Source organism: Vidua chalybeata, chromosome 6 (assembly GCF_026979565.1).
Source record: "Vidua chalybeata isolate OUT-0048 chromosome 6, bVidCha1 merged haplotype, whole genome shotgun sequence".
In the NCBI taxonomy this organism is placed as follows: Eukaryota; Metazoa; Chordata; class Aves; order Passeriformes; family Viduidae; genus Vidua; species Vidua chalybeata.
The window spans coordinates 24766013-24786747 of NC_071535.1; the positions used below are offsets into that span (position 1 = coordinate 24766013).

At 37.8% G+C, this 20735-nt stretch overlaps 1 protein-coding gene across 2 annotated transcripts; it reads left to right on the top strand.

Moving 5' to 3' along the window:
• Window positions 1-3743: 3743 nt before the first annotated feature.
• Window positions 3744-18761, top strand: MBIP (MAP3K12 binding inhibitory protein 1). 2 transcript variants are annotated; one of them, XM_053946044.1, is made up of 9 exons: window positions 3744-3887; window positions 8165-8284; window positions 9952-10164; window positions 10286-10382; window positions 11839-11904; window positions 13603-13755; window positions 15300-15397; window positions 16695-16733; window positions 17816-18761. In XM_053946044.1, the coding sequence occupies exons 1-9, from the start codon at window positions 3765-3767 to the stop codon at window positions 17924-17926; spliced, it is 1020 nt and encodes a 339-aa protein (XP_053802019.1). In that variant the 5' UTR covers window positions 3744-3764; the 3' UTR covers window positions 17927-18761. The 2 variants fall into 2 exon arrangements, with proteins under 2 accessions (XP_053802019.1, XP_053802020.1); XM_053946045.1 differs by having other exon boundaries at window positions 17819-18761.
• The last annotated feature ends 1974 nt before the right edge of the window (window positions 18762-20735 follow it).

Below are 20735 nucleotides of genomic sequence, written 5' to 3' on the forward strand. Positions count from 1 at the left end.
CGCCAAGACATTTTGTACAAATCCCATTCCAATCCTGTCTGAACAGGGCTTTCTCAACTTTGATAAAGTGAAGGAAACACCAAAAGGTCAGCAGAGACATTTGCTTTGAAGGAATGCAGCTCCTATTGGAGAGCCAGATTTGCAATTCAGAGCCTTATTTGATGAAGTTAATGAGCACATGACTACATTTTAGGGATGCATGCTGAGGTTTTTTCCAGCTAAACTAGTGCTTAAAATTAGGCACCAGCTTAAGTATCTTGTTGAACCAGGATCTATAAACTTCATTGGAGCAATGCCTTCTTCTGGGTACTTGGGAAGCAACAGAAGTGAAGTGCTCTTAATTCTGAAATTAATGCTTGGAAAAATAAAGAAAAGCTTTTATTTTGGAGGGACTTGGTCATTTCCTATTTTAACCCTATTTAACTTTAATGAGTACGATACTATCAATTTTCTTTTTATAATTGTGTTGATTTAGCCCAGCACTGATAATCTGAATATTAGGAAAAACTCCATTTACAGCAGGGTGTCAAACTGAATAATTTTACTGGGGCTTTGGACAGAATTCACAGTATTGTTTTTATCTTTGAAGCTCCAAATTATTTCAGGGTCTTTTTTTTGTTGGTTTTTTTTTTTTTTTTTTTTTTTTTTTCTGAAGCATTGCCTCTTTTGCCTTTCTCTGTGCTACAGCTGACATAAGCAGAAGTACACAGCATGAGCTTTTCAATTCAGGAGAAAAATCTGCTTGTACGTTACACAGCCTCCTTAGCTCAGCACTTCACTCTTTGGCACAACAAACCTCAATGACTGGTGCATTCTGCCAAGCACCCACCTTTCTCTGGGTATTAGTTAGAGACAAAATTAAAGTGTGAGTTCAGAAATTATGGCACTGTAATATTCAGGAGAAGAAACAGTGCTAGCAATTATGACAGTAGTGACCAATGGAGAGAACTTGTGTCAATTTACTGAGGTTTGCTGTGATTTTAAATTGCTTAAAGACACCTAGACTTGGAAAGAGGTGAATATGTTTATCATTTTACAAACAAAATAAAAAGAAGCAATCGTCCAAAACCAAAAGAAAATAGTTTTCTATTTCAAAATCATTTTACTCCAACCACAATATTTGATATTTAAGAACTTAGTGGATTTGTGCTTATATTTTTCAAGGTGGTTTCAGTGGGAGAGGGTTTTATATGCCTCAATGATCCATTCAGGGATCAAAGCTGCAGAAGATTTAATATTATCATGACAACTCTATCCCTGAGTGTTGAAAGCAACTCCAGATTACTCCCTCCCTTGTTTGTCATATTATTAAAATATCTGGACATTACTGCCAAATTAGACATATTTAAATCTTCTGAGTCCTCTTTCTAAACAAGTGTCTCTATCTCTGGCAATCCACTTCTTGCCAGTTTTCTATAAATTTATTCCAAATTACCAGAATCTTTCCAGCAATTAGAGCTTCCAATATTTTATTGATTCACCAGCTTTAGTGAGCATGCCATGTAATTTCCTCTGTCTTTACGGAGGCCTGGATATACTGTGGCTAGCTTTACTTCCAGAGGCGATTACAAGTGAATTAATTTTTACTGTGCACTACATCCAGTGAGTATATAATCATCTTCTGGAACCATTCTGCTCTGGTCTGTCTCTTCCATTAGATACGAAGGTTTAACATTTTTGCCTTAGCTGTTTGTTTAATGCATTGCCTAATTTAATCTGTGAAACTTCAGATGATACCAAATTTATGCAACTAGCAGCTGCAACTCAGATCAACGTCTTCTGAGACAGTGCAAGTAGGAAGAAAGTCTTTCCCCATAGGAATCATTACTGTTTTTCTAAGAAGAGACATTTGCAAACAACAGGAAGAAGGCCAAGATCCAGTTTCTGCTTAGTAAATAAAAGATGGGCATCAACAGTTCTACTGACTATTTCATGGTCTTTTGCCTACTCTTCTTGTAATGAGCACAGAATAAATAATGGTGTATAACTCCCACTGTCTCTTGAAATCCTCCACATTCATTAAATCTCCCTTATATTTCCATGTATCTTTCTGATATTTATATGCTTATCTATTTCTTTTTCATTTGAAATGTTTTTTACCCCAAAACAACCTCTGGCTACAGGTAAAGAGAACATGCTCAAAAGCAAAGGAAAGATCTTAGGTCTGTCAGCTAGGAAAGCTACACGTACCCATTGCTAAAGTAGGACACATCTGCTCCATCACTCTAGGAAAGCTGGAATCTATCAGGTAGCTGAGCACTCATCACTTGAAGTTAAAAATTGGTTCAGACTTGTTCTGTCTTATCAGGTCATTGGGAATTCATTCAGGACAAACTGTTTCCTCTGACACCAATGCCAGGTTGTTACATCTGTGCTCTGGGCAGCAGATCACTTATGTGTTCATTCAGTGTTGTAGTGCTGGTGGGGAAGGGGAAAGGCCAGTGTATTTTCCTTTATTCTTGAATTCTTCATGATTTGATCCAAATTACATTATTACATTTTGCAGGGTTGCTGCAGCTACCTGTCCAGTGACAAAACTGCAAGAGGCAAGGTTGGTTGAAGCAGCCCTTGATCACAAGCTGGAATTACTGTTGTTGCACAGAAGTGCAAAACAAAATTTCACAAATTTTCTTAACTGACTGCCATAATCTGTGCATGTGTTCAAAATGCTATTTGATAAAAACGGTGTGTTTTCAGGAATTAAGTAACTTCTATGTTTCAGAGCTCCTAAATCTGTTTCAGAGCTCCTAAATCACTAACACATTCTGCCATAAATATTTCTGAATCCAAAGAATGGTCCTCATCAACTGAATCCAAGCAAATGCCATCTAGTTCACCCTAGATAAGATATTCTTGCAAAGTGCAGATATCCATGCAATATATTTGCAATCATTAAACACTGAAGTTCTCTTTGGAACTAATTTTTCTCTGGAACTGAGCAGAGCTTTCTCTGCTTGAGTCTCCTCAAATGTTGTGGGTTGCTGGTGCTGAAAGCCTTGTTTAGTAGCATTTATTTTCACTATATCAAGGTACATCTTAGCTGAGAAAGAACCCTCAAAACATCAGTCAAATAAATTCATCTGTCTAATATTTTTATTTAAGAATGTTTTAACATTTGTATATACAACTGTACTCACCATTTTTCAATTGAATTAAAAATATCGAGGGTCAGGGAACAGAAAGGAATCACCGAAGATCAAAATAAGATTATCAAAACAAACATCGGGTAGGAAACCTTTGAAAGCATTTCTACTTAGACTTCTTAGGAATTTCTACTAAATTTTTCAGGAAAGAAATTTGCAAGTAAGATGTCTTACAGGGAATAGAATTTTGCGATCCCCATAATCAAGAGTACTCTCACAAACCTTGTAGTCTGATTTAGAAACAACCCTGCTGCAACCAGAAGAGTCAAGGCTTTGAACAAAACGTATGAGCGCACAAAAGTGAAGGGGTAACCAGAAAGGCCCGGCAGAAACAAGGGCAGCAATGTGATGTACAGAAATAAGCACCGGTGCTCCTTCCCCCGCGAAGGAGCCCTCGGTGCAGCCGTGCCCGCGGGGCAGCCCCCGCAAGGCGCGCCCGCAGCCGGGCCCCGGGAGCGCGCCCTCACAGCGGCCCCGGGAGCGCGCCCCCACAGCGGCCCCGGGCCGCGCCCCCGAGCGCCGCCATTGGCCGCCGCGCCTGTCCATCAGCGCGCGGGGCGGGGCCAGCCCCAGGCGTTCGTCATCGCGGGGCGACGGCGCGGCCCGGCCCGGCCCGGTGTCATGGCGGCGGCGGTGGCGGTGCCCAGTCCGCTCCCCCCCGGCGCCCGCGCTCCGGAGGTCGACCCCGCGGCCTCCGAGGTAGCGAGCAGCGCCCTGCGCTGTCTGGCCGGGCTGGCGGGGCAGGTGAGTGCGGGGCGGGCGGAGGGGGAGGTCCTGGGCGGAGCTGGGCTGGGCGCCGCGCCCGCTTCACAACACCTCGCTTTGGGGGCTCGCGCAGGGCTGGCTCCTGCCTCTCCCCGGCCTGCGGGGCCCTTGTGGGCTCCAGGAATAGGGCAGGGCGCTCGACAGGACGTAAGTCTGCCACAGACAAGGGAGCTGCCTCTCTTCTGGGAGTGCCCGCCTGGTTTCTACCGGGGCTGGGGCGGCGGTGCCGGCTGCCTGCCCCGCTGCCTCCGGCCGGGGCAGCCCCTGCGTGCGTGGCTGCTGCTGCTGCTGCTGCTTCTCTCCCGCAGCCGGGACCGTGCCTCGGCCTCGCAGCGACGGGGACGTCGCGTGCCACTTCGTAGTTTGACGGATGAGATCTTCCATGGGAAAGTGCAATTTGCTTCATTGCTGTATCTTAATTAATTACTTTGAGTTGAAAAGCTACTGAAAGCTTACAGTGCATTAAATCAAAATAAGTTTTCAGGAGCTTGAAGTTAGCCCTGCCTTGGTAATGACATGCACACAGTGCATCTAAGGGTCAGAAGTTTTAAAGGTGCTCTGCTCTATGGTACTTAAATTGAAACACCTACTTTCTGTTCAGTAACGTCTGTGAGTTGTGAAACAAATGTTACAGTAGTGGTGGAAGGCCCTTATCAGGAGAAGGTTTTAGTAATAACTTATTTATTGGTATAAACAATTTACAGATTAATTTTCCACTGTGGAAACATTTATGTAGTTCTGTGAAGGCAGTAGAAGTACACTCTTACTTCAAGAGTTAGCAGTTTGAAGGTTTGGGGCCAGATGATGAACAATATCTGCGGGAGCTAGTGTAACTCAACGTACGTTTGGTACAGAAATGGGCTCTTAGATGCAGAGGCCGTTTAGGAGTAGCTGCTGGCTGATCTGAAATGATTTTTTTAGAGTGTTTCACCTCTCATCTGTATAGAATTCTATTATATTTGCTTCTCTCCTTCAACTATGCTAGCAGTTGTCTCTGTTTTCAAACAAAAAGCAACCAAAATTAAGGGCTTGATAATTCAGGCACTTAGTGAAGAGTCTCAGTTTTCCTGTCTCTAAAATGGTTAAAAACTACCGTGGCTTTTGAACAGGAGTACAGCACTAAACAGTGTGATGTCCAGACACATCACATAGGATTACTGAGGCATGAAGACTATATATTGAGGTTTAAAGGCCCCATAATTCTTCCTGGTGAAAATTCTGAATGTGATCAATGAAGAACTAGTGACTATCAGTTTATCTAAGTGGGAGGACAACACTAGGAATGACAGTAATAGAACACACCAGAGAAAAGCTGGAACTCTTGTATTTATGAAAAACACAAAGGAGAATAAGAGGAAAGTTTCCTAAGGTTTTAACTAGGGTATTCATCATAAGTTTATTAATTGTTTCTAAACTACATTAAAAACTCTTATTTTCCTGCTTGACTTCAGCAGCTTACTTTTTCTGCAAAGCTGGCTCTACAACTAGCATGTCATTGGAAAGACCCTGGTGATTTTTAAAAATAACTGTGTGTGCACAGACCATTGTGAGAGAACTGTTTAGAGTTGCTACATGCCCTCAGTAAAATTACAGTAGCTATGGTGCAGAGTATAATTGTCTTCTTTGGTGTTTGGAGTGTCTTCTTTCCATGACAACAGACGCCTTTCACTGTCCGGTGCACTGGTTGGGTAAGGATCTGGTTGCTCCATCTTAGCTGTGAAAGTCCTTTTAATTGCTCAGTTATGATCCTTTCCAGTTGCTGACACTTGTCTGCCAGTGCTTGAGTACTGACAGATTTAACTGCTGTGTTTTACCCCCTTACAGATTCTAGCAAACTGTCTTGCATTTCTGAGTGAAACTACTGATTCCCCATTTCCCTTTTAGAGAGATGACTGAGCATGTGCCAAATTGTTAGCAGTCACAGTTTAATTCATTTAGGTTGGATTTATGCTAGTAAATTGGGCTGTAAGCAAGAATATTTCTGGCACAGGATTTTTTTTTTACTGGAGCAATCAATGGCAGTACATGACCAGGAGGACATCTGAGAATAACAGCTCTTAAAACCAATAACTGATCCTGAAAAGTTCTTTAAGATTCAAGTGATAGCCAGTGTTTATATAAAACAAATTTTAAAGGGCTGAAATTACATATGATCCTGTAAATTGAATAGGCTGTGGACTTGTAATTAGTCAAAGGCTTTGACTAATGAAGTTATGAAAACATTGAATTTATAAATCTGTCACAGTTCTAATGAGTAGTAGGATGTGAAAGACTGAGAACTTACTCTATTGTACTAGAAACTTCTGTTGATGCAGGAGGGCTTTATACTTTTATTTAAAAGCAGTGTCTATGAATTAAAAATATGACTGTCCTCTACATTATTCTAAGTTCTGTTGCTTTTTGTGCCTTGAACCACCTAGACAGGAGTTGTCCATTGTGATATGAAGGCACATATCAGCTTATTCTTTTTGAAAAAGGAGGCTTATTAGGAAATTGCAGTAGCACTTCTATTTTGTTTAATTTGGATGATTTAATCTACACCTTTCTTACCCTGTCAGTAGACTGTAATGTAGCATATAGGAGATATTACTCCAGAAACTTTGGGCAGAAATGTGTGCTTCAGATGATCACATCCACAGTGGCTTAATTCCTAAAGTAAATTTTATTCCTACTATGTTCTAAATACATACTTGATTTTGAAACTTCTTCAAGATTAGTATATCCTAGAACATTACTTTTCCTACATCCTGTCTACTTAGCTTAAATACTAAACAGGGATAACCATTTGTGAAAATTATCTAAAATACATTCTATATCTAGTCAGACTGTCTCCTTTGCTATGTAATTTGGGAACTAACCCTGAATTTAGCAAGGCTGGTCTTTGACTAAAGAAGGAAGGTTCAGGCTTATAATTCTTTACAAAATTGTGTTAATGCTGGGATTTGAAACTAACGTGGGACAGCTTATCATCCACAGCTTTGCCTGCAGAGTGATGGAGGCATTCTTGTGTCCAGTTCTCAGTGTTTCATACACTTTGTGGTGGCTTCAGGACATGAGTGCATATGCATTCTGTGTTCTTGTGTATAATGTTTGATGCTGTTGGAAGTTAAATGTCTCTAGACCATGAGTTAAAGGTCACTTTTGTCATCTTGAGGTACCTTTTTCTGTTGCCACCCCCACTTTTTATTTTAATGGAAGGAATGAGGAATAGATATACAAATATGCATATGAATTGGGAATTCAGTGTTGCAAGCAGAGTACCTGTAGGTCCTCTTGATTTCAAACAAGAATTTTATCTGTATTTAGAATTTGAGGTATCACTTGCAGGATGTTTGGTTGGAGAACAACCTTCTTAGCTTTGGGAAATGAAAGTGATCATCTCGTTAAGCTTTTCTTGAGAAAAGCCTTAGTGTAACAAAAAGGGCAGAGTTGGGTATGAAAGTGTGCTAGCTCATTAGAGTTTAATGATAATTATCTTTGTATTAGAAAGTATATTTATAGCTTGTAGAAGATACATACTTCTTTTAAATAATAATTCAAATTTATCGTGTGTTTTTTTCTTTATTGTCTTGGAAGTTAAATATTGCAATTCCTTGGCAGTGAGAATAGACTGTGGAAATTGTTCATTTCAATATGAATGAATATACAGGAAAATAGTGTGATTTGAAAATAGTTGTAATAGTGATGCTGTGTAATCTAGAGTTTGTTCAACTTTGAGATATTAAAAAAATCCTTTTTTTTATGCACTTATTTTTAATATAAAGCTTCCTTTGGATTAGCAGCAAGTAAAAATTCAAGATTGAGCTGTGGTGTTACATCAAGACATGGGTCATGCAGGCATAGATAGTCTTGCGATCTTGGAATAAAATGCATGAACTTACAGGACACTGCTATCCTGGGTCATGTTCTTCATACTGGTGGTTCTAGAATCCACTAAAAGAAAAGATGGTTTGAGTGATTAACATGAACAACATGCTTTCATACAAGAATTAAATAAAGCCAAGGATCAAATTAATACAATGAAAATGTGATGACTTAGGAAGGAATTTTTAATTTTATAATATATTCTACAAATACTAGCTTACTTGGAAAATGACAGCTGCTTGGACTATAATTAATATCAAATCTTTCCAGCGTTCTCATCTAAAATTGGAATGGGTCTGTATGAGACTGAGCATAATTCTTGTCGTGTAGGAGTCTTGTATACTTTTTTGATGTTAATACATATAATTTTTTATTGTTTTGCCCTGATGAAGCTTAATCTTGGAGAGGATATTGTGAAAGTTGTAATCGATTGGAGCAAGCTTCAGAGCACATCAGCACTTCAGCCAGCCTTGCTTTTTAGTGCACTTCAGCAGCATATTTTATGTTTACAGGTAAATATCTCATGGGACACATTTGGCTTGACAAAAGTGATCAACAACTAAAAGTAATCTCAACTGTAAAATTCCAATAATTTTGTTCTTACATTGCTGTGTTCAACAAAAAAGGATTGAAAAAGTATTAAATGCTTGGGATTCCACTATGCTCCATAGGTACTCACATTTACAGATTTTTCAGATTAGCGGTGGGAATAGCCACTGTAGGTGAGCAGGCTGAATAACTGCAGCCTCATTGATTTCTAGACTAGCATTGTAAATGTGATACATTTCCATCTATGGTGGGTTATAATTAAGCAATAAGACACGGCAGGTGTGTGTCATGCTATGATAATGATTCCATGCGTTGGGTGAGTTTTGAGGCTCATGGAGTGCTTTCAGTGGTTCAAGAAGTGGCATTATCCCAGCATGACACATCCTGGAGTGTCTTACTGCAATTAAATATATTTTCAACCTAGGTTTTTTTTTTTTAAAGAGTAATTTCTTTGACATTAATGTCTCATCTTGCCAAGTAGCCAGTCACCATTACTGTCATTTCTTTTAACTATTTGAAACTTTGCAACCCTGCCAAAAGTAATTTAGTTGCATGGCAGGGAGGGCTAGCAGTTTGTCAGCTGGTAACTGAGCAGTGTTTTGACCTTGATAGTTCATATGTAGAAGATGGGATTTGAGTACTACTATTTTGCTTTAGCTAGTCAATGAATTATTTGAGGTGCCTAGTACTGAGAGGATGAAAAGGGAAGTCTCTGTATTTTCTTGTCTGTAGGTAAAAAAAACCCCTTTGTTTTCCAGACATCCACCAGATCTTTGGTGTGATGAACAGAAAGAGAAAATATGTAAGATAAAAGCAAATAAAATTTACATCCAACATGTAAGAATGCTGCAAGTGGGAATTTGATTCCATTTCAGAAAATGTGACTGCTAAAAATCATGTTGTCTTTAAAAAAATTAAAATAATTTATTGAGACAAAATAAGCAGTGAAATTCAGACTAGATGAAACTGATGGAAATTAAAAAGAGACAGGGACATATATATGTACTGAGGTTTTGATGTTACATCGTACATAAGAGTTACTACAGTAAAATAAGCATTTTTCCTGCCACAAATGTCAGTGCCTTTTCTCATTTAATTTCATGACCTAAGTAGATAATCAACTGTGTCAAGCAAAGCATGTGTTCATCATAATGCCTATGTATTTCATGTCTGTGTTCTCTCATTCACTTGGGCAACTAGGGTTTCAAGTGGAGAATGTAGTGCTGATGTGATAAAGGCTTTACAGTGTAAGAGCACCAGATTTCATGTTAAGGAGGAAAAATACTAAGCCTTACAACTGAGTAAGCATTTGAATGACATGTTAATTAAGTGGCATTGAAGCTTTGATTTAGCTAGTAACACAGAAGTATGGGCAGATTTTCACAGAAATTTGGGAGTTTTCCTCTACAAACCTCTAAAAGACAGATCAAAAAGGTCAGAATTGTGGTGTGCACAATATTTGGAACTTCTTTTTAATCTTATTACTGTGTTCCATCAGAGGAAGGTGTTGTAATTCCCAAAATTATTTCCATTGGTTGGGTTTGGAAATTGTAATAGGACTTGTCTTCTTGGCTTTGGGACTTTTGGACTTGTATTTTTTAAACCCTAATACACTGTTTTCTTTGTTCAGCCTCTCTTAGAAAAACTCCAGTCACTGATCAAAGAGGAAAATGTAGGCCATGTTGAACCTGGAGGTAAAACAGAAAGCCAGACAAGTTTAGATGTTTATGATGGTAACAGTCAGATTGAAGAAAAATATGGAAGTTATGACTTGAGAGATCTGAAGGATGCTCATTTTAATTTTGATCCGGAAGTAGTCCAAATAAAAGCTGGAAAAGCAGAAGTAAGTGATTTTAAAAGTTAAAAGAAGTATGTGAGTTTAAAAACAGAAAAATGAAAGACCTTTCTAAATTTTAAATTTAAAGAATGAAATAGATATATGCCATCATGTTTATTACCTGCAGATTGACAGACGGATATCAGCCTTCATCGAGAGGAAACAAGCCGAGATCAATGAAAATAATGTCAGGGAATTTTGCAATGTTATTGATTGTAATCAAGGTAACTGGCTAGCCAGACTTTAATCTTCATGGCAATTTAAGTTTTGTGGGGGGTTTTTTGCTGGTTTGTTTTTGGGTTGTTTTTTGGTTTGATTTGGTTTTTTTGTTTTTCAAAAGCACTAATCCATATTTAAAACAGAACTTTTTTCAAGAGTAAATTTCTTTTAAAATTTAGAACTTGCATGCATGTCAGAAAAATAAATTGAGTAGTCACTGGATGACAATGTTTAATGCCTCCCATGCAGAAAGATTATATCTATTATTATGTTAATTTTAAGAACTGCTGTCTTGGATCAGATGATTTTGTAGCTGTTGTTCCCAGTGTTTTAACTAGGTGTTCCTCCACAGTAAATGGAATCGCAATTCAGAAATGTCTTGTGAATTCCATATTCAAATTAAAGTTAATTTAATGCTAGTTAAATTGTAAGTAAGTATTTTTTTCAATGAATTTGAATTACTAGCTACTTGAAATGAGTTTTTCTTTTTAATGTTGCTCACATTGTAGTACAATTGGCTGTATCTGTAACCAATCTTAAATCCATCTGGCAGACTGGATCCCATTTACAGGATCAGTAACTATAGCCAAGTGCATCTTGGAAGTTAAGACAGTTTTATATACATAACTACGTAAGTAGTACAGAGATATTTTCTAAGTACCTGTGAACCTGTATGTGCATTGTCTCTATGAGGTACTTAAGCTCTTAGAGATCAAAGCTTATTGTTCAGTAAGCTTCGTAGAGAGTTTAGCTGCTTGAATATTAGTTGGAATGCAAAAGACATCTGAAGTTTAGTAGAATATGCTAGATCGTGAAATATTTTTTCCCAAAATTGTTAATTTTGTACAGAAGAATTGATAATAAGGCTTGTGTCATTGTTCAGGCATAATAAAATATGTGTAGAGCTTTGGTATAATGAACAGAGATTAAAATAAAAAAATTAGAATAAATTAAGGTCGTCCATACTATAGGTTGTATGGTTAGGCAAATGGAAGAAGTCACATGGATCAGAATAAATGCAGAAAGGTTTAGGAAAGAATGCTGATAAGTAAACTAGATCAGTTGAGAAATAGGAGTTTCAGAAAAGGACATAAAGCCAGAATAACCATGGTAAGCAGGAAAAAGGCTTCTGTACAAGAGGAAGGAAATAAGTTACAGAGAAATGCAGTGAAAAGTAAGAACCAAATAAATTTGGTCCTGATCCATTAAACTTCTATATACACGTGTGAGTACATTTATATGAACAACTTGTCCAATTAAAAGCAGTAAGTCCATGCAAGTGTTTCAAACTATTAATGGGCAAGTGTTTATAGAATGAAATAAGTATTCCTGATTTTTTTTTTAATTATTTGAAGCATTTTAATTAGATTTGTTTAAAGCCTCAAAGTTGATGGTGGTTAGAATATTTTCAATTATAAATACATAATTTGAACCTCACTTGTCATATCATTATTTATTTAGAAAATAGCTGTGCCAGAACAGATGCAATTTTCACACCCTATCCTGGATTTAAAAGTCATATAAAGGGTAAGCAACTCTTTTAATACCCATTTAAGTGTCCAGATATAACAGCACTGAGAAGTTTTTGATATCAAAACTTTTTATAGAATGCTCAAAAATGCAAACTTAATGTGTTGATTTTTTACTCTAGTGAATATTTTACATCTTCATTTATGTCTTCAAGGTTTTAAATCCCTTATCTGCTTCACTAAATGAATGGTTAGGCACTAAATACTGAAACAAAATAGCCTATTTTCATAGTCTGAAAGGAAATGTGGAAAACATAAAGCAGGACAGAGAAGCTGAACAATATTTAGTTTTTCTTTTAAGGCGAAAGAAACCATCAATAAGGAATTGAGATTAAATAGGATTATCTTCTATTTTTCATTAGTTGTTGCAAGTGTATTGAAATAGAATATAATTTTGGGACAGTGGAAGTTCTAAGACATAGATTTATAAGAAGTGGCGAGCTGGGGAATGAGTTTATCACTGCACTACTTTTTGGAAAGGAATAAATAATATAGAAATTATGTCCAACGAAAGTCCAAAAATATTGGTTGTTCATCTGCTGCTCTCTAGGTGTACACAAATTACCGTTCTTTAAAAACAAAATACCCAAAATGAGAATGAAAGCAAGCCTCTTCTGCATTTTTGAGAGTGGTCATATTCAGTTATCCACTTGATATTGGTCCTAGAAACCAATTAATTATTTTTAATTCTGTAATTTAGAATCATACTGTAAAGCAAAATAATAAGTATGGAAAGGTATGGTAAGCTAAGAAGGAAATGGGAAAGTGAGTTTGATTTTAGAATCTTTCACAAAGAACCTCTTTGAATAGTCACTGTTTAAACTGAGTGTTAATTTGTTGGTTGGATGGCAGCATAATACAGGAAAAAAGGGAAGCTTTCACTTCAAGGAGCAGTTCGTAACTGAAATGTGGAAAACACTTAGAAAAGAATTGGAAGTAAAACCAGCATAAATACATTCTTGCTTCTTAAATCAAGAATTTAGCATGTTGCCTTCATGAAGTGTTGAGTAGGATGGTGTATGTATGTGTGTGCTTTAGCATCTGGAGCTGCCAATATAGTCTTTAAATCTGCTGTACATCGCAGTAGTTCTATGAGGAGAACTTAAGAAATTACTCTGATTTAATGAGAAGTGAGCAAAATCTTCTCATGAAGACATGGCTCAGCATGGGTAAAAGATAGTCCTAGATGCAGCTAAGAGTCGCTAAAGCTTTTATCCAGATGACAAAAATTAGAAGTGAACTTCCTTGCTGAGGTTTGTATTGGTTCTTCAGTTGTGTACCTCCCCTCATCTTCATGTATTTATGATGCTTCCTGTAATATTAGGTCTGGCCTCTTCTTTGCATTCACAAAAGCTCTCATGTGCAACTGCTGACATAGATATCAAGGTTTCTGCTGTTTATCAGCAGCTGATGATAAATTCTTGACACTGCCGTTCTACATGAATGTATGAGTAATTCTTATACTTTGCATATGTAAAATACAGGGGTTTTGGTAAGTTTGGTTACTCATGCAAAATAATAAGAAAATGCTTTTACTTGAACTTTTGATCTTGCTGTGTGTGGGACCCTTCATATGCAAGACATCTGTAAAACTGATTTTACACAGGTTTTCATGCTTCAATATTTTGATTCTTTTAGTTAGATCTGCTTTGTGTTTCATATGCATATGTGTGAAATTTATTTTCTCTTTACCTAGTTTCTAGGGTAGTAAATACATATGGACCTCAGACTAGATCTGAAGGAATGCATGGGTCCAGTCACAAAGCCAGTGTACCCATTCATGATTGTGGAAACCAAGCTGTTGAGGAGAGATTGCAAAACATTGAAGCACACTTACGGCTACAAACAGGTTTGTATGATGTTACAATTTTGACATTGGTGTGCCATTTTATACTACAGTTATGATTACTGTGGTGAAACTAGGCAAGCCTATAAAAACTGATACTGTGAAAAAAGTTAGTAGATCTACTGAAGGGTTTTGTTCGCCCCAAGTACAGTGATCTAGTGTTTAGGGTTTCATGCCCAAAATGGAACCCAGGTTTATGCCCAATTTGAGATGCTGAGTTAGCAAATGGACACTTTATGTGGTGGCAAATAAGAGAGAGGCACATTAGAACAGGATTTAAAATAATATGGAATAGCTGGAGATTGGGGTTTTCCATAGCCACTGGAGTCCTGCCTTGACCCACTTAACAGGAAAAGCTGAGTTTAGGACTAAGGGCTGCTTCATGGACAGTTTGTGGGCTGGTGGTAAAATCAACAAAAAGGATGACCTGAAAGCTTTTCCTAAAGATGGATGTTTCTTGAAATCCATTTAGGCATAAAGCTTATTTCCCAGAATGTGGGAAGCTTGTTGTCACTACTTCTTTTTAGGCCTGCAAACATGAGTCCATACATTTCACTAAAATAAATGCCATAGTTGTCAGGCTACTGATTTTTTTTTTTTTAGATAGTTGCTTTCTTTACCCCAGCCCCAGTTTTCCATAATATGGCATTGAGGCACAATAAGGCATTTATCAAGGAGGAATTAGTATTTTTCTTGAAAATTATTTTCAAAACAGAACAGAAGCCCAATCTCCATCTAGTTAAGCGAATTTTCTACACATGACATTGCAGACACACTTGATTTTTGTCTTCTGAATACTGAATAGATGCCAATCCATTATCTTAAAAATATTTGGAACATTGACTAGCTTGCTAGATTCCTGTGACTGTGTAGTGGATTAAAGTTCTCTGGTAGCAAGGAGAATAAGATATGCATAGATACTCTTGAGGCTGCAGACAGAGCTTGTCTCAAAAATAAGCTAGCTTTTGTGCATAGAAATAGAATTTGGAAGTGGCTAGCCAGCATTAGGATTACAATGTGCAGATTTGGAGTTTATGCATATATCACATATCAGGGACAATGATTGGAAGTAGCTGAGGAGGGGTCCTTGCTTCCAGGTTGTGCCTCTAATAGGTGATTAAATTTTGTTTAAAGGAATAGGTTGGTTAAACAGTATAGGTTAAGAAGATGGAAGCATACAACACCAGCTCAACTCCTGTTCAAATCAGCAGTCATGGGGAGCATCTCAATATTATTTGATGCATACCCCATGACCAATGTATTGCAAAGAATGATCATTAGTTGTTTTGGGGACCTTGACAGGCATACTTCAGCCAACTACATGAAGTTGTCTTACTGCTTTCATTGACTACACTGGCTTATAAATCAGGTTTTACCCCAAATCATATTAATTATCCTTCCTTAATATTATCCCATCCATTTGTTTTGTTCAGCTACTGGTTGATAGCTAATCTTGAAGAATTCAAATGTCAGACTTGCAATCTTCAGTTAAATAAATCATTCAAGCGCTTTTCCTGATTTCTTTGCATTACTACTGATGTATTTAGGTGGTCCAGTACCAAGAGACATTTATCAGAGAATTAAGAAGCTTGAAGACAAAATCCTTGAGCTGGAAGGACTGTCTCCTGAATATTTTCAATCTGTAGTAAGAAATTTTCTTACCTTCTTTCAGCATATTTAAATGTGTTTATGCCTTTTGTGCTTGAATCTTTGATGTACAGAGGAAGACTTAGAGTTGGAGGGCTGACACTTTTAATATACAACTCTGGCTTGGTGTAGTGGTTATGTTACACATGGACCATCTAATCAAGGTCATATTTACCTAATTTCTCACTCAGAAGAAGAAAGTATGTGTTGGGGGGCAGGGGAAATTGCTGCCACCCAAGCTTAACTAATTTGTAAGAAATGTGTCAGAGAGTTTGTATTTGTCCCCCTTGCCTTAAAATCCAAAATGCTTCTTATGTCAAGAAAATTGACTGAAGTTTTGATTTTTGATACAAATCATTAATGGCTTGAAACAGCTGAAATAGTTTGGGCTTCTCTACGTGATCTGATTGCTAATGATATGTGAATAACTTCCAAAAGGATGAGAGAGTAAACTGTCTGAAAATTGCTTCATGTGATTCTATGACTTAGTTTTCTTTATTTCTGGTTTTGAGGCAGAGCTCTGTCTCTCTGAACCTTAACCTTCACTCACCAAAGGGTATTAGGACAAAGAGAGCATTAGTTGTTACTACATCAGGCTCTATTTGACTGTAGAAATTTCTTGTCTGTTATCTTGCTCTTTTTTCCCCACGTAACAGTAAGAATGTCTCTTTTACTGTTGATTGCGATTTAATCTATAACTTCTTTCTTGAGACTAGCCAAAGAAGAGTCAGTAAATAAAAATCAATAGCAATAGTACACATTTTTGTTTAATTTTTTAAATTTGTGTTGGAGACCAGTAAAGTTCTTTATTTGTGAGGCTGTTCCTTCTGGCTGAAAACCAGAAGTTAAAACATTCACTTTCATTAGCTGAAATTTCTATTGAAAATGCTTTAGGATCTCTAGAATGAGGATCAGGTGAAAATTGTGATGGTGGCAATAGTAGTGCTGCACAGTAATTAGCACATTTTATCCCAAGTTTTGCGTAAATATTGGTGTGGATATAGGCAAATTTTAGGGATGAAAATATTGACAGTTTCAAAAGCTGAGTTCTGTCTGAAGGAAGCTTCAGATAAATTGATAGTTGTTGACTGCCAAGTGTGGAGAAGCTTCAACAGCTTCTGACTGCTCTCCAGTAGTATTTCTCATGATCCAGAGTACTTAATTAGAAGAAAGGTTTCTTTAATCCATGAATGGATTAAATGGAATGGCAGTCAGTGGGGTTTTTAAAGACTCTTAACAATTTGTAGTCTTCTGTCAGTGCAACATTAAGTCTGTTTTGATTGTCTTTTCTTCAGAGCTGTTCTGGCAAGAGGAGAAAGGTTCAATCTCCCCATGTAAGTGCCATTAACTCTTGTTTTTCTTAAGTTTAGGATGTTTTGTGTGGAAAGTAAGCAGGAGTTCTATGAAGCAAGTATGTAAGTTCTCAGAAGTAGCTGCATCAGTATTGGATAGCTTGCTGTCAAAGAGAGAAGGAAGGAGACAGAAAGTTAATAGATGTTACAATGAAATGAGTCCTCTATGAATACATACTAGGGTTTTCACCTGTTAGGAGGATGATAGAATAAAAGAAATCTATAATGCTGTTAGTCAAGCTGAGAGTAACAGGCAATTTCTGCATTCTGATCAGCCCTCTATTAATGTGTTCTGTTTTTGTTGATTTAAAAATTATTTTTCAATTTGCTTTATTGGTTTATGAAAAGACAAAAGTAGAAATGGCTGGCTTGGTGAAAGGACTGCATTATAGCAGATACTAACCTGTCAGTAAGCCTTGCCGTTTTCACAACACCATTACATAAGGGAATGCATATACCATGTACCTCTTAGGCCACAAGAGAGAAGTTATCATAGGTGAAGGTGGGACCATGGCTGGATCCTTGCTATCACCCTTGGAGACAGATGGATTGGAGAGAATGCTTAGAATGAGATATGGGCATTTGAGACTTGAGAAAGTAGGCTTGTTTAGGAAAAACAAGGGTGAAATATTTTTATAAAAAGGATGATGACCAGATTGTGTAAGAAAACATAAAAGAATTGTCAGGTTAAGTGGCAAAGAGGAGCTTGATGTTGGGCAGTAGGGGAAAAAAACTCTTTAACTGTAAACCCAAGATCTGCGAAATCTAGGTAGTCTCATCCAGTGTTTTAACAAGGGATTTCTTAGGGTTTTTTATGAGCAGACTAAAGAAGTACCTAATAAAAATGGCATGAACGTATTGATCCATGATTAGGACTGTCTTTCTTGCAAGTTTGTATTCTTTTTCCTTTAAATTTAAATAGGCAAAGACTAGATTCAGACAATTCTGCAGAAGGAGTTCTATCACTTAGTACAATATGCAGCGACCTCAAGTATCAAGTGATAAGCCACTTCTCTAGCAATTACAAGATGTAAATGATTGTGATTTTTATTTTGTTCTTTTAGCAGAGCTATTCACTGGCTGAACTTGATGAAAAGATCAATGCTATAAAACAGGCATTACTGAGGAAAACAAAAGAAAACAAGTTCAAGGAGGCTGAGCAGCTTCTTCGATAAAAATGTTTTCAGAATTCTCATCATGATTTACACATACCTAAACCATAGACCCGAGCAGTGTTCATCAGAGATGACTAGCAATGAAGACAAAGTAGGCATATAAGCTCCCTTTGGATGATCTTCAAAGCTTTCTTTCAGAGTAACTTGTTTAAAAGCATCCTTATTAATGACATAGTTACTTTAAAATTAAGAATGTTTCAGGAATGTCATTCTAATAATCTGTTCCCTTCTGTTATAAAGGAGGACTGCAGCATTGTTTGTATGTGAAAGGTCTTAACCTGCACACAAAAGCTGTCACGTGTTATTCTTGGTGACTAAGTATTCAAAAGGACTATCTTTTTGGATACTGTTCATGTAAGTAGTTTGCACAGACTTGGAAATTAAATTAAATACTTTCTCAGAAATACACTGACTTTGGAAAAAAAATTACCTAAACCTTGCAGAATGCATGCTTGCCTGTGGTTTTTTTTCTGTATTTGTCACTGTTTTCACAGATGTTAGAAATGCAGCAAATTGCATTTGTGTTACAGGTGTTTATGGAAACCATATATGTGTAAATAAAACCAACTGTTCTTCACTTTTTCAGTGTCTTGTGGGAATTCAAATTTTGTAACGTGTTCACAAACAATGTATTCTAAAAACCATCCTAGAGGAGATTTTGAGGAGCATGCCAGCAAGGCATCAACTTCCCTTATATATGCTTGCTTACATGATGGAAGCATGGATACTAGCTTGAAGTCTGACCTTTGGCCAGACAATGAAGCGAGATTGTGTTGTGACTTTTTGTTCGGTTTTGTTTGTTTGTTTTTTAATAAATCATTTTCTATTTATATCAGTTTTATTTACTGTCATTATTTCAGTTTAGAAGAAAAGTAGCTGCTATGGAGAAAGCTTTATGTAAACTGCTCTACTCAGAGCAGTCATATTGTTGATGTCCCTGTATTAGTTTCTGTGACAGGTGTTATGAACAGCACTGACTTGACACCGCCTTTGAAGAATAGTAGGTATTTTCTGTGACCTTGTCTTTTTTTCCAGAATAACATTTGTTATAGCAAATGCAGCTAATGTTTCTGTGGAGGTGAACCAGCAGAAATGGGAGAGAAAGCTGCTTGAGTTCTTGTCCTGGCTCCAGGAAGGATGACAGTATGATGGTAACCTCTTAAGGTGCTGCTTGTCTTTCCCAGAAGAGATCCGAGTGCCTCGGATACAACTGTGAAGAGGTACTGTTGCAGGTGAAGATTGTCGTGTGTGTTACAGTATCCTACAGAGACAACTTTTGTTACGTGAAGCATTGCCATTGTTGAACATCCTAACAGTATGTTTTATGAGGGTGTTTTGGTGAAGCAGCACAGTGAGCTTCAAGTAGATAAGCTTTAGTTCTTTTTATGGTCCTCTGGCCCAGGAGCCGTTGCTCGAAAGAGTACAATGTAAGGTTGCCACACCACACGCTTCAAACAGTACTTGAAGAGTGGTAGGAGGTGGCTGTTACAGGGCCAGGAGGAATGGCCAAAGGGATTTAGCTTTTACAAGGCAGTAGCTTCCACTCATCGTACAAGTACTGGTAGCACATGGTAGCATAATGAATAGCTGAGGAAACAACAGCAACTGTACTCTGGATGGTAATTTTTTAACCCTATATAATCGATCAAATGCATGTGACGGACAAACTTGATAAATGTCATGTGGCATTCATCTTGCTTTGTTCTTAGTCACCTTTTTGCCATTATTTGGTTTCAAGTTCTTACTTTCTTGAATGCTTAATGCCAAAGTGCCTGTACTGTAAAAATTCAGGGGGAAGATATTCTCTGCTTTGAGCTGAATTTAAACATACTTGCATATTTCAGAGGTCTGCCAAGCTGTTGGAAGTTTCCTGTCCTCTGCTATATGACTTGATGTGAAGAGGCATAGAGGAACAGGATGCTGTGGTTCAGTGATACTGGTCTTACCAGTTTATCCTTCCTTGCCTTTTGTCTCCTTGGGTTTTACCTTCTATGACTAACTTCCACTGTCAGGACTGTTTCTGCAGAAAGATGAACTCTCACCACAACCCCATAATAAAGCGGATGCAGCTTTGACCTCTTACATCTCCCTTTTTCCAGAACTACTCATTCTGCTGTTCTTCCTCTGCATCTGAAACACTCCAGTACTTGCTGATAGGTGCAGCTGCAGTAGCTGTAGTCTGAGAGGTAACCAAAGATTAAGCAAAAGCAGAGGAAGTACTTACTGTACTATTGATCTCTCTGAGAGAGTAGGGGGTGGGTATTGATGCTGAGAAATCCTCTCAAATATCCACATGTTGAAGGTGAGACAGACTTTAAACAGCACACTTGCTTGTGAGCCTAAACCAATGAAGAATCTGCTCTATGCTTATTATTTTACTGGCAGTGGATTTGCTCACAGACAGGGATACAGTCTTACGAGAAAACCAGAAGAAAAGTTTCTCAAATTACTTGCAAATTAAAGATCTCTGGACTGACAGGCAGGGAGAATGCCTGTTGCTGTACAATAGATGTTCCTGCCATGATGCAGAAAAGTAGAGATGTCTCCACAAAAGCACTTACCTTCTTTCACAGACAAACTTCAGAGAAATATACTGGTGTACTCACACCCTTCCATCCCAAAGAGAAATACAGCAGATGGAAGCTTAGCAAGAGTCAGAGGAACTTCTGCCATCAGGCAGAAGAGGGGGGACCTAAAAGAAGGGAGGGATTGGAAACTGGTCCCTGTTTGGAAGGCAGGAGAATCTCCTACCAGCCTCTCTTGCCATCTCAGGTGCACTTGTGGAATTGGTATGAGATTTTAGAACTCG

Coding starts and splice junctions, on each gene's coding strand:
- MBIP (XM_053946044.1), top strand. CDS start 3,765: ATGGCGGCGGCGGTGGCGGTGCCCAGTCCGCTCCCCCCCGGCGCCCGC. Junction 8,285..9,951: donor AGCATATTTTATGTTTACAG/GTAAATATCTCA, acceptor TTCTTTGTTCAG/CCTCTCTTAGAAAAACTCCA. Junction 11,905..13,602: donor ATTTAAAAGTCATATAAAGG/GTAAGCAACTCT, acceptor CTCTTTACCTAG/TTTCTAGGGTAGTAAATACA.